Source organism: Cynocephalus volans, chromosome 12 (assembly GCF_027409185.1).
Source record: "Cynocephalus volans isolate mCynVol1 chromosome 12, mCynVol1.pri, whole genome shotgun sequence".
In the NCBI taxonomy this organism is placed as follows: domain Eukaryota; kingdom Metazoa; phylum Chordata; class Mammalia; order Dermoptera; family Cynocephalidae; genus Cynocephalus; species Cynocephalus volans.
Window position 1 is genome coordinate 16917471 of NC_084471.1, and position 12821 is coordinate 16930291.

General features: G+C 41.3%; 1 protein-coding gene across 1 annotated transcript in view; it reads left to right on the forward strand.

Moving 5' to 3' along the window:
* BPIFC (BPI fold containing family C) overlaps positions 1–12821 on the forward strand; it is a 41308-nt gene that overhangs the window by 15499 nt on the left and 12988 nt on the right. The window contains exons 6-11 of the mRNA XM_063076193.1: positions 906–966; positions 5343–5434; positions 6456–6632; positions 8020–8073; positions 8926–9096; positions 9712–9779. Coding sequence (XP_062932263.1) covers positions 906–966; positions 5343–5434; positions 6456–6632; positions 8020–8073; positions 8926–9096; positions 9712–9779 — 623 coding nt within the window. The remainder of the gene's footprint in view (positions 1–905; positions 967–5342; positions 5435–6455; positions 6633–8019; positions 8074–8925; positions 9097–9711; positions 9780–12821) is intronic.

Below are 12821 nucleotides of genomic sequence, written 5' to 3' on the forward strand. Positions count from 1 at the left end.
AATGATTGCTCAGACCACTGCTCTCTACCTGTGTCAGACCAGATTTCAATCCCAGGTCTGTAACTCCTGGCAATTCACTTAACCTCTTTAAGCTTTGGTTTTCCCATCTGTAAATAGGAGATGGTAGACCTACTGGTCAGTGCTATAGTGAGGATGAAATGGGATTAAAACAACAACAGCTAACATGTCCTGAATGCTTATTATGAGCTGGGTAGTTTTAAGTGGATTACCTCAATTTCCACTCACAATAACTTGATGAGGTAGATACAATATCATCCTCATGTTGCAGATGAGGAAACTGAGGGCAGAGAGTACGAGTAACTTGCCAAGAGTTGAACCCCAGGCAGCCAGGTGTTAAGCTTCTGCTATAACCACTATGCTGAGCACATCAGTGAACACACAGCAGGCACAGCAATGTTGGTACTTGTCTCCCTTCCTAAAGATATTAGTCCTACTCAAGACTAATTTTCTAATTCCAAAAAGGGGAAAACAATAGATCTCAAAATAGATCTCTGACCTAGTGGGCTCTCAAACTAGCCCAAGGGGAAAGTAAAGGCTCCAGCTTTAACCACGCTAGGCAGGGCATGGAGCTACATTCGGGCAATACACGGTTGCCGACCAGCAGGTTCCTCAGGTGTGACAGCAGTAGCAGGAACTGTGGCACATGCCCTATCATGCCACAGAGAGAAAAGCCAAGGGCTTGCTTTTTTATAGGGCTCACTGGGTGTAGTTCCAGTCCAGCATTCAATGACGTGATGCCCATACGTACATAACTTGAGGCCCATCGGCATGAACTAATTTCAGGGAAAGTCTTGATGACCAAAGGGATGATGTCTCCTAACCAGAAGGCCTTTGTTTCAATATGATAACCTGAATTTTATATTTTTTATTCCTTTTGTGGCCAGCTCTGTCCCATTGTCACCGGTGAGGTTGAAGCACTAAACGTCAATCTCAGCACTCTGGAGGGTGAGTCTTAGAACTCTCTTCTGGATGGTTGGTTCTCTTCCCACCTTCAAACTCTGGTGCTGTCTAACTTTGCTCTCCAAGGCAGTACAGCTCCAGCGCGTCACTCTGCTTTCTGCTCTGCATATTAGAGCCCCAGGAAGTGTGAGGGAGGACACACCCTATGTATAGGGCATGCGCTCTTTGGCTACTAACCAACTTCACCACTCCAGGAGGGGGTGGCTCCAGGAGATGAGGTATACATCAGGAAGTTAAAACCTCACAAGCTCTAATCCCAGCTTTGGCACTAAATCCATCCTCTTCAGAATGATTAACATCGTTATTATTAACAGGTTATTCCCCAGTTCTAACCCCTTCAGTGGCTGCCTTCAGCATTGAGTCCAAATACCTTAACACAGACTACAGGATTCACGATGCCCTGGCTCCTACTCATCTCTCTACCTTGTCTTGCACCTTTTTCTGCTCCAGCGAGCAAACTGCTTCTACTGCCCCCGTCACACTTTGCCTTGGCTCGTGCTGTCCTCTCTGCCTGGAAGAGCTTCCTCTCCCCTCCACCCATTCATTTATTTAATAGACATTTATTGAGTGCCACCAGCACTCTGATAATCCCTGCAGGATACAGTTCCTTCCACTCTCTACCCCTCAACCTTCTCTCATTCTGCTCATTCTTCTTTATCTTTAAGATCTTTATCTTTATAAAGAACTCAAGCATAGTCTCTTCCAAAAAATCTTACCTGACAGCCCACACCCCACAAAGTTACACCTCCTCTATGCTCAGGTGATACTTTAGATTTATCTCTCTCTTCCACTCCATCCATTCATTCACCGGTTGTGTACTGAACACCTGAAATTGGCTGGGCACTGTTCTTGGTGCTGGGGATGCAGCAGTAAACCTAGGAGACAGAAATCCCCACCCTCATGAGACCAGTGGGAGAAGACAGACAGCAGGCAAGATAAATAAGTAAAATCTAGGGTATGGCAGTGATAAGTGGTAAGAAGAAAAATAAAGCTGGGGAAGGGCTTCCACTTTAGATAGTGTGGCCAGGAAAGGCACTGAGCAGGTGACATTACAGGAAGAAGCTGAAGGGAGTAGGGAGTGAGCCACTCCTAGATCTCGATGAGGAACATTGCAAGTAGAGGAGACCGCAAGCACAAAGGCCCTGATGCAGGAGAATGCCAGGTGTGTTGGAGGAGCTGTGAGAAGGCCATGCTAGGAGCAGAGGGGGTGCAGCAGAAGTAGCAGGAGATGAGGTCAGAAATGGAGAAAGGGGCTGATTACATCTTCAGGGCCCTGTAGGGCACTGCGATATCTGCCTCTTAGTCTGTGATGGGAAGTCTTTAGAGAGTTCTGAGTAAGGCTGGCATGATCTGACTTACATTGTAAGGAGACCACCCTGGCTTCTGTGCTAATCAAAGATAGGAAGGAGAGAGACCAGTTAAGAGACCAGGGCAGTGACCCACACAAGCAATGATGATGGCTGGCCCAGGCTGGAGAGATGGAGATGGTAAGACAGGTTCAGATTCTGGATACGCCTCAAAGGTAGAGGCAGTGGAATCTGCCAACATAGCAAATGCGGGTCAAGAAAGGAATCAAGGGCAACTTGGGATTTTTACCCTGAGCAACAGGAAAATTGGGAAAATGGAATTAACATGTACTGAGATGGGGTAGACCGTAAGGACAGGTTTGTCGTAGGACCATCAGGAGCTCAGTTTTAGATCTGTTCTTACTACGCTGTATTATAATTTCCTGTTTAAATGTCTGTCTCCTTCCCCCAGACCATGAGTTCCTTGGGCACAGAAACTTTGACTCATCTCTGTGTGCCCAGCATCAGGAACAGTGCCTGGCCCATACCAGGTTGATAAATATTGGATTGATGAATGGATGCAGATGAATGAAAGAAAATGAATGGACTGGAGAGGTCAGGAAAGAGAAAGAAGATGTAGTGAGGAAAGAACTAGTGAAGGATTCTCATGTCTTAGCTTGTCTTGGGCACGTTTCTTTACCTCTGAGCCTCACTCGCCCTCCCTGTAACATTATTATTGTCCTACTTCCCTCTTAGAGTGGTGATGGGGATCTGTTGAGACTGGGGACTGTATTAGTCCATTTTTGTTGCTTATAACAAAATACGTGAACTGAGTGATTTATAAGAAAATAAAATTTATTGCTTACAGTTTTGGGACACTGGGAAGTCCAAAGTCCAAAGAACACATCTGGTGAGGGTCTTGGTAGTAGTGACAGTGATCTTGGGGTCTCACATGGCAGAAAATGGCAGAGGAGAGAGAGAGAACTTCTCATGTGCTCTTCTTTTAAAGCCTCCACCACCATGCCCCTGACCACCATCATTAACCTGTTCACTGGCATGGTCCTGCAATCTAATCACCTATTCAAGGCCCCACCTTTCCATTACCATAATAAGGATTCCCACCTCAACAGTTACAGTGGAGATTAAGCTTCAGTGAGGTTGCAGGGAGCATCCAATCTACAGCAAGGACTTGAAAGCATTTTAACATTGGAGAGGATGTGGAGAAAGGGGAAACTCCCTACACTGTTAGTGGGACTGGTAAATTAGTGCAGCCACTATGGAAAATGGTATGGAGGTTTCTTAAACAACTACAGATAGAACTGCCATATGACCTAGCCATCCCATTGCTGGGTATATACCCAAAGGAATGGAAGTCATCATGCTGAAGGAATACCTGCCCTCTCATGTTTATTGCAACTCTATTTACAATAGCCAAGAGTTGGAATCAACCTAAATGTCTATTGACAGACAACTGGAAAGGAAAGGAAAATGTGGTACACATACACAATGGAATACTACTCAACCATGAAAAAGAATGAAATTCTGCCATTTTCAGCAACATGGATGAACTTAGAGAAAATCATGTTAAGTGAAATAAGCCAGGTACAGAAAGAGAAATACCACATGTCCTCACTCAAAAGTGGGGGGGTGGGGGGAGAGAAAGAGAGAGAGAGAGAGAGAGAAAGAAAAAAAGAGAGAGAGAGAGAAAGAAGAAAAGAAAGAATCACAATAATACATTAAACTTTCAAGAAAAAGAGAACAGAACTGCGATTATTAGAGGTGAGAAAGGGGGAGTGGGAGGGGTGTTGGCGAGAAACTAGTTAAAGGTCACAGAGATTGATTATGTTTTGTAAACATGAGTGTACTAATTATCCAGATTTGATCACCACATATTGTGCACGTGTGTTGATATTCGATTCTGTACCCCACAAATATATATGATCAATAAAAAAATAAATAAAAAAGAGGTAGAAACCACCAGAAAAACTAGAGGGAAGAGAAAAAAAAGAAAGCATTTGAAAAACCATAGCAACGTAGAATAATATTTCTCTCTTACATTAACATGCCACTTCAGCTCTTCTTGCTTCTCATCTCCATCTATGGAACAAACCAAACATGACATGCAAGAAGAGAAGATGTACTACACAGGTACCTTCCTCTAGAACAGAGAGGAAGTCTCCATATTCAGAACACATGGTGGTGGTCAGGAAAGCGGCCCCCCTGCCAAGCCAAGCTGGAAACCCCAACACTACCTCACTGCACATTTGAACTGTTGCACATACTGGAACCCGTGCCTCCGGGAGCTCCACCCACTGTCTGCTGGTTTCCTTGCCTTCTGTTTTGCTCTGAAAATGATAACACAAAAAAATTCTTTGAATTAGTAGCACTGTGCATGAGAATTTATTTATCCTCTTCAACTCTGTGGATTTATTTTCCCTCTCACAATATCCCTTTTTCAAAAATATTTCTAATTACTACAGTGAAAAAATGAAGTTCTAACTACATGGAAATCCATAATATCAAACTGGGAAGCCTTTTATGGTACCAATAAGCCAGGCACAGAAAGAGAACTATCACATATTCTCACTCATAAGTGGGAGTGAAACGAAGGAAGGAAGGAAGGATCACAATAATACATTAAACTTTCAAAAAAAAAAAAGAGAGAGAACAGAACTGTGGTTATTAGAGGTGGGGAAGCGGGAGCGGGAGGTTATTGGGAAAGTTAACGCAATATACACGGCTTAATATGGTTAGGGACTTCCGTTTGTGCTTATTCCCCTTTTTAAAAAGAACTATACAGTATATTTGTTGTGTGTGTGCACCTAATAAGGTATAGACCAAAATTTTACTGATGTTTCTCTCAGAATAATATGGTTGAAAAAGATGTTTACTGTCTTCTTTTGACTTACCTATTTTTCCTGGGTTTTCGAAAGTGAATATGTATTACTTACGAAAGGGAGATTGATATTTTAAATAGAGAATTAAAAATTATATCGTTTTAGGCAGACATTATTCATATATTATACTATGCATTTAATGAATGTGGATTTTGTTTTTTCTTTGTTGGTTATTTAGTTTTAACCAAGATTGACAACTACACTCTGCTGGATTATTCCCTAATCAGTTCTCCAGAAATTACTGAGAACTACCTTGACCTGAATTTGAAGGTAACTTTGTCATCATCAGAATCCTCATCCTGGCTGTCAACCACCAATATTTGCAGACCAAAATGATGTGCAGAAGGAAATATACATATGTGCTCTTTAAATAATTTAATTTTTTTTCAAGTAACTACCTCATGTTTATTGCTTTTCAAAAGACTCTTAAACATTTTCTTGATGCGTAAATGATTGTTTGCATTGCACAACATATGTGTGCCTTCCTCAAAAGAATTATTGGGATGTCTTTGCTTCTGGGAGTAGGTTTGAGGCTGGGAGCCAGCAAGTAGAGTGATCTGCGTTTATTAGAATTCAACACATCAGTAGATTGTACATTTTAGTACTTCTATTCCTAACTGTCAGGTTAGTGCATTTAACTGAGGGCTGCTGGCCTCTGTCAAGGCCATAAGCATGTGGTAATGGTGTTTGCTGATCCTGGAAAAGCAGTCACTATTCTTATGCTTAGTTTTGCCCCAAAGTTAGTATCACTGTCTTTTTTAATGCATATTGGCTTATATTTTACTCACTCGGTGTCTTTCAAATCAGCTCAGTGTTGTACAAGTCAACATTTTGTAATAACGCCCTGTAGCTAATGAGAGCAGCATTAGGAGTGCCACAAAAATACTTTAAACTATTTGGAGTATTAGGTCCTTCTGAGTCTTTCTATGACTCCCCAGGTACTCAGCAGTCACAGATTTAAAGGTCATGAATTCGACACCTTAAATGGGACTTCAGGGACTATTCAGAGATGTCCCCTCTGGCTAAATGAACTTCTTTCCTTTGCTGAGAAAAGTGCCAGCAAGGAGCTTCCCGCTGGGTTACACCCAGGCTGGACAGACAACCCAACTATGCCTAAGAATCATCAGAGCTTGAATCATAGTCACTGGTTAAGGAGTCAGAAGGGCTTATTGTTTATTCCTACTGAGTTTCTGGAATTTTCCTTATTCTGCCTTAAGAGGTTCCACCTTCTCAGTCCTGCACATTTTGATTTTCACCTGATCTGCTGGTCTTTCTCTCTGTTTTCCCACAGGGTGTATTCTACCCACTGGAAAACCTCACTGACCCCCCCTTCCCACCAGTTCCTTTTGTGCTCCCAGAACGCAGTGACTCTATGCTCTACATTGGAATCTCCGAGTATTTCTTTAAATCTGCATCCTTTGCTTATTTCACAGCAGGGGCTTTCAATGTCACTCTCTCCACCAAAGAGGTAAGGAAAGTTAACAGATGATGACAATTGGCACCATCATTGAACTTTTTTATAAGTACTTCTGACCTGCGAATAACACGGGTGTGAACTGCATGGGTCCACTTATACACAAATTTTTTTCAACCAACTGTGGATAGAAAATACAGTATCGTGGATGCAGGACTCATGTGTACTGAGAGCCAACTTTTCATATACACAGATTCCACAGCACTTACTGTGGGACTTGAGTATCCTCAGATTTGGGTATACATGAGGGTCCTGGAACCTATTCCCTGCAGGTACCAAGGGACGACTGTATTCTATTATGGGATTTTTATGTCATAGTTTCAATTTCTGGGCCTTCTTAGTCTATCACTCCTAGCAGGACCATGAATGAAGGAATTGTGGAATGAATGCTGTTATTAGTTGGGGAGTTGTTGGGCTTTTAGTTCTGCTAATTTCAATCTTTTCATGATATCTGTCCACTGTTCTAGATTGATCTTAAATAAGGTCAAGACCCCCTACATTACGTATTACCTGTGACCTTCAGTAATTTCAATTTATTTAACTTCCATGTGCCAGTGTTTTCCCATTAGGAAAAAGGGACCAATAACAGTTCCATACCCATAGGGTTGATACAGGCATTACAAGGTTTAAATACACATAAAACATTCAGACCCGTGCCCAGCACAGAATAAGAGCTGTATACCTGTCACTTATTATCATCGCCATTATTATTCCTCGTGCTATGGCAACATAAAGATTTCTCCTGATGGTAATTTACACCTGATTTGTCTGCAGTGATCGGGAACAATACAGATACTCATTGATTCTCTTTGTCACACACCTGCCTTTCATAAGGAGAACACTCCAGCCAGTCAACCAGAAACTTTTATTGAGCATCCTTGTTGAATCTTCTTATTCTCTACATCTTACTTATGCAAGTAGTTATAAATCTTGCGTTCAAAATGTTAAGTGTGGCAGTGCTGAGAATTAGACACTCCTGGCTTCAGACTTGAAATCTATTAATATTGGAAGGTAAATTACTTAAGCATTCTATGTCTAAGTAAGCTCTGAAAATGAGGACAAAAACACAAGACTTATTGTAAATGACTGTAGAATTGTTTCCACATGAATTATGCACATAATATATACCATGTCCCCAAGGTTGAAAGACACTTACTCAAAAGGAATATAACTTCTGTGTGACCTTGGGTGAGTCACTTTACTTCTTGGGGCCTCAGATTCCCTATGGTTGGGCTATAAAATGATAGGTCACCTTCAAACACTAAACATGTTACAGTACAACAGCTACATAACTCATAAAATTATAGCAAACACTATCTTTTCCCTGAAAAGATAATGCAAGTAAAAACCTTACTGTGACATGAGGGTCTTTATTTTCCAGATTTCCAATCATCTTGTTCAAAATTCTCAAGGCCTTGGCAATGTGCTCTCCCGGGTGAGTACTCAGGACTTGACTCCTTGACAGTGTATTTGGTTTCACTGCAATTAATCATGGATGACTTGTGGGTTCTTTATATTACTTTTTGATCCAAGCCTGAATACATCTTTCCATTCTTAAGAATTCTTTTCTCTTAATCAAATATCCGCAAATATTTACTGAACAGTACACATTAAAATACAAATAGAGGCATTGTAAGTTCACAAAATAAATCATCTGTTTCTTCCACTTGGTTCTGCCAAATTTGAAATAATTAGCTTCAGCAAAAGATTTATTAACTTAAATGAAAAATTTAATTCTTAAATGAAGAATCAGTGCCCACACTTGTGACATTAGTAAAGCAGTTATTAATATCATGCCTTTATAACACACTAAATATTGGACATCATATAACAGGCTGAGGTTTGCCCTTGAAGACAAAGAGATGTTCATGTAGCATTCTGGTTTTAGAGCAAGGATTTCAAGTCAGACAGACCTAGATTTGAATCGCAGTACTACAACTTATTCTCCTATAACTTTGAGAAAATCACTTAACCTCTCTAAGGCTCATGTTCTTCATATAAAGAGGGATACTGACAGAATCTGTCTCAGGGATTTTGTGAAGATTAAATGAGATAATACTTAAAGCCCCTGGCATAGGAGATGGCATGAAGTATATACTCAATAAATGCCGGCTGTTGTTACTGTTTGTTTTTTATGTATTACTAGTATTGCCATTAAGGAGGTTTTTTTTTTTTTTCTATTTTAACTGCATGATGTGAGATTTATTCACCACAGGCCACCCCGAATTTGTGATTTCCCCTTCTCAACTCAACTCCAATCTCCGTTTGTTTCCCTGAACATGGACAGATTGCGGAGATCTATATCCTGTCCCGGCCCTTCATGGTACGGATTATGGCCACGAAGCCTCCTGTGATCACTTTACGACCAGGCAACTTCACCCTGGACATCCCTGCCTCCGTCATGATGCTCACCCAGCCCAAGAATTCGACTGTCGAATCCATTGTTTCCATGGACTTTGTAAGTGTGGGGAGAACAGAGGGCAGCTAGTGGATGCCAGTTCTGTTTCTGCCATGGACCATTGCCCAACAGCTTCTAGGTGTCTGGAGGAGAGCATGGTGATATATCAATTAAGAGTGGACAAGGTTGAGACTGGGCGGAGGGGTGGGAGGCCAGTGCTCATGCCCCTGGACATTGTAAAATATCTCTCCAATCTCTACTTCCCATGTGTCCGTCCCACTACTTCAGTTCCATGGATAGCTGAACGTCTGTCCTTCTCGAAATAAGTCCATCAAGGTGGAACTCGAGTTTACCTGAGCAGATGAAAGCCAAGTGCAATCTGATAAAAGAAAACTAATACAACGAATCTAAGCAAACTGTCACACACACATGCACACGAAGAGGAGTGACTGGGAGAAAAGAAAATAAATAATTTAAGGGAGATCCTCAACCAAATAGTCTTTACAGTTAGCTTCCCTCCCTGCAAGACGGGATTTTCAGAGCTATTTCCTTCCAATGCCTTTTAGAATAAGAGAGAAAGTTGAGCTTATGGTGTTTCCACTACAGGAAATTACATTTGTGACCCAAGTGGACAGATTCACTCAGCTTAGTAATGAATGCTTTTGTTGTCTGTAGGTTGCTAGTACCAGTGTTGGCCTGGTTATTTTGGGACAAAGACTGATCTGCTCCTTGTCTCTGAACAGGTAAGATTAGTTGAATTGACTATTGGAACCTTAATAATAAGTGAGTCAACAGACTACAGAGACTCAGTGACTGTTAAGAAAACAAGTTAACCATTGCGTGAACTTGAGTCAGTTAAGTTCTCCTGTGATGCGCCAGATAAATTCAAAGTATGAACTTAACTAAAAATTGTGCTGTGAGGTTTTTATTTTTTCTTCCCATTAGATTAATATTAAGGTAAAAGGGGGAACAAAATAATTGTAAATATAATTCTGTAATATAAGTACTCATCCTCATATTACAACAATGTAAACTAAAGTTCCTCTTCATCAAATTCAGAGAGCATGATGTTGAGGAAAGAGATAAAACTTTGGGGATTAAGGAACCAAGTCTCAAATCCCTGCTCACTGGCTTTATAACCATGATCAAGTCTATTAATCTCTTTGATCCTCAGTTTCCTTATATGTACAATAGTGAAGTTGAACTGGATCATGTGAAAGGTGCCTTCAGACTCTGACAATGTGATCCCATTACTAGAACGTAGAGTTTAACAAGATCTTGCCCATGGCCTAGCCGGCTCTCAAATGTGAGTGATTCCAAGTGAAAAGGTGTGAGCAGGTTGTATACATAGATCATTGAACATTAATCACCATTTGGAAGAATGTTCTTCAAAGCCCATTTTCCTCAGCCCTATCAAGCTGATAGTTAAAGTCATGAATCAGACTACCTGGGGGGAGGGTTTACAGAAAGATCAGATGGCCCAGACTAAATTCACGGGACAAGGAAAAGGAAGCAATAAAACAGATTTAAAGCAAAGTTAGAAAAGATTTGAGAAACCAACAGCGGGTAAAAGTAAGTCAATCACCATAAGTCAAGTTGATGGTGATAAAGACTATTGTAAAAACTTGGAAAATATTTCTAAAGCAATCATGTTAAATGGAAAAGCAGGACCCAAAACTGCATAAACACAACAGTCCTCAGCTGTGGAAAATAGCTTCACATCTGGATGAGAAAGTAAATCACACAAATGAAGAGTTGTGTTAGGATATGAGATTATGAGAGTGGGGTTTTTTTCCCCCATTAAAATCTTCTTTGTAACTATATTGTTTTTCCAGTAAAAGGAATAAAAATTTTTAAATAATAGTATGGTTTCCCAGAGAGAAAAAGTTTCAGGAAGGCTTTCCTCCAATTTACCTGGCCCTTCAAAGCAGAGCTGACTTCCCTATGAGGCCCAAAAGGCACCGTGCCTAGAGCTCACAATACTTTAGAGGCCCATGAAAATGTTTTAATATATTTTAAAATAAGATTTTGGGGGAGGGAGAGGGGGATAGGAGAGATTGGACAAGGGGCATAAAGAATAAGTACAATTTGTAACAATGTACATACTAGTAATATTGATTTGATCAACATGTCAACATTGAATCCCCAAAATATGTATAATCAATTATGATTCAATAAAAAAATAAATAAAATTAAATAAAATAAATAGAAAAGAAAGAAATAAGATTTTTAAAAATAAATGTAATCTAAACTGGATTATACTTATGTTTATAGCAACACAGTTGTGAAATATAATTTTTAATTTTTTTTTTAATGGAAGAAACACTCCCAAAGGTGAAAGTGCCTCAGACCCCCTGAAGTCATAAGGTGGCCCTTGTTCCTAGGAGGTCAGGCTGATGACACTCTGCACCATGAAGGGCGATCTTTATTGGGCAGTCCTGATAGTTGAGAGGATGGAAGCCAGAGAGCAGGAGGGCGAGGCAGGAAGGACCAAGGGTGAAAAGCTGGTAGCATCTGAGGGGGCCAGGAAGGGACGGAAGGTGCGAATGCGGGTCGCTTGGCCTGAGCAGCAAGACTGTGAGTACAGATGAGACCTCAATCTGTTGGAAGACAGAGAGGAAAGGGCCAGTAGGAAAGAGGCTGGAAACGGGATGATGCGGGGAGAGTGGGGACAGGGCTGCTGTCAGAGGCAGCAAGTGCCTAGAGAAGGTGGAAGCAGCGTTCGGTTTTTATTTGAGCAGGTGTCTGGTTTACTGGCAAGATCCAAAAGAAGGATCTCATAATGATGGGATGTCAGACTTGTGGCAGGCAGGTGGGAAAGGCCTGAAGGAGCAGGGAGACCAGGTTCGCTTCTGTGCTTAAATAGAGCCGACCCTCATCTCTAACATTCCTGCTAGTAAGCAACAGCACGTTTGATACGTCTTATGTTTATTTATGAGAATAATTTAAAAAACACATTGTAATCTGCTAAATTCACATCATCACAAGAGATGTGTGAATTCATTCTCCAGCTTCCTATGGTCCATAGCATGCTTTGACCTCGCAAACATGATCCCTGAAATCAGGATCCCTGCCTTGCTGTTCATTCCCTGTGGTTTCCTTTAGATTCTTTGCCAGAGAGGCTTCCTGCATGGGCCCTACGCCTTAGTGGGATCTGAGTGGGACTAGCAACATAATTTGGGGGCCCACTGCACAATGAAAATGCAGAGCCCCTTATTCAAAAACTATTAAGAATTTCAAGATGGAGATGGCAGGGCATTAAGCCAAATGCAGGGCCCTTCTGAGCACGAGGCCCTGTCCCACTGCACGGGTTGCACACAGCCATTGAGTCTGAGGATGGCTCCTGTAGGGGTTGTAAGAGAGAGGGAAGACTTTATCTCTATCCTCTGAAAGTTCAGTGATGAGTCTATGAAATAAGCTGACAGTAGACAGACTAACAGGAGAAAAGACATACATTTATTACATGCATACACACAGGAGTCCCACAAAATATGAGACTTGAAGAAGAACCAGATGATTGAAGTTTATATAGTATCCCTGAGCTACAGAGAGGAAAAGGGGCTTGGGGCTTTTTGCTGGGAGTTGGCAACAGGTTATGGTAGGGTAAAGGGAGGAAATGTGTGGCAAACAAAGGCTTCTTGTTATGCAGATTTAAACTCTCTCGTAATAAAAGTTGTCTCAGAGCAGCCTGTCAGAAGAACAGGTGAGAGCCTGTGACAAAGTCTTATCTGGGCAATGTGCCAACCAGTCTCTTCTCCTATGGTAAGACCTTCCCTGGTTGATGA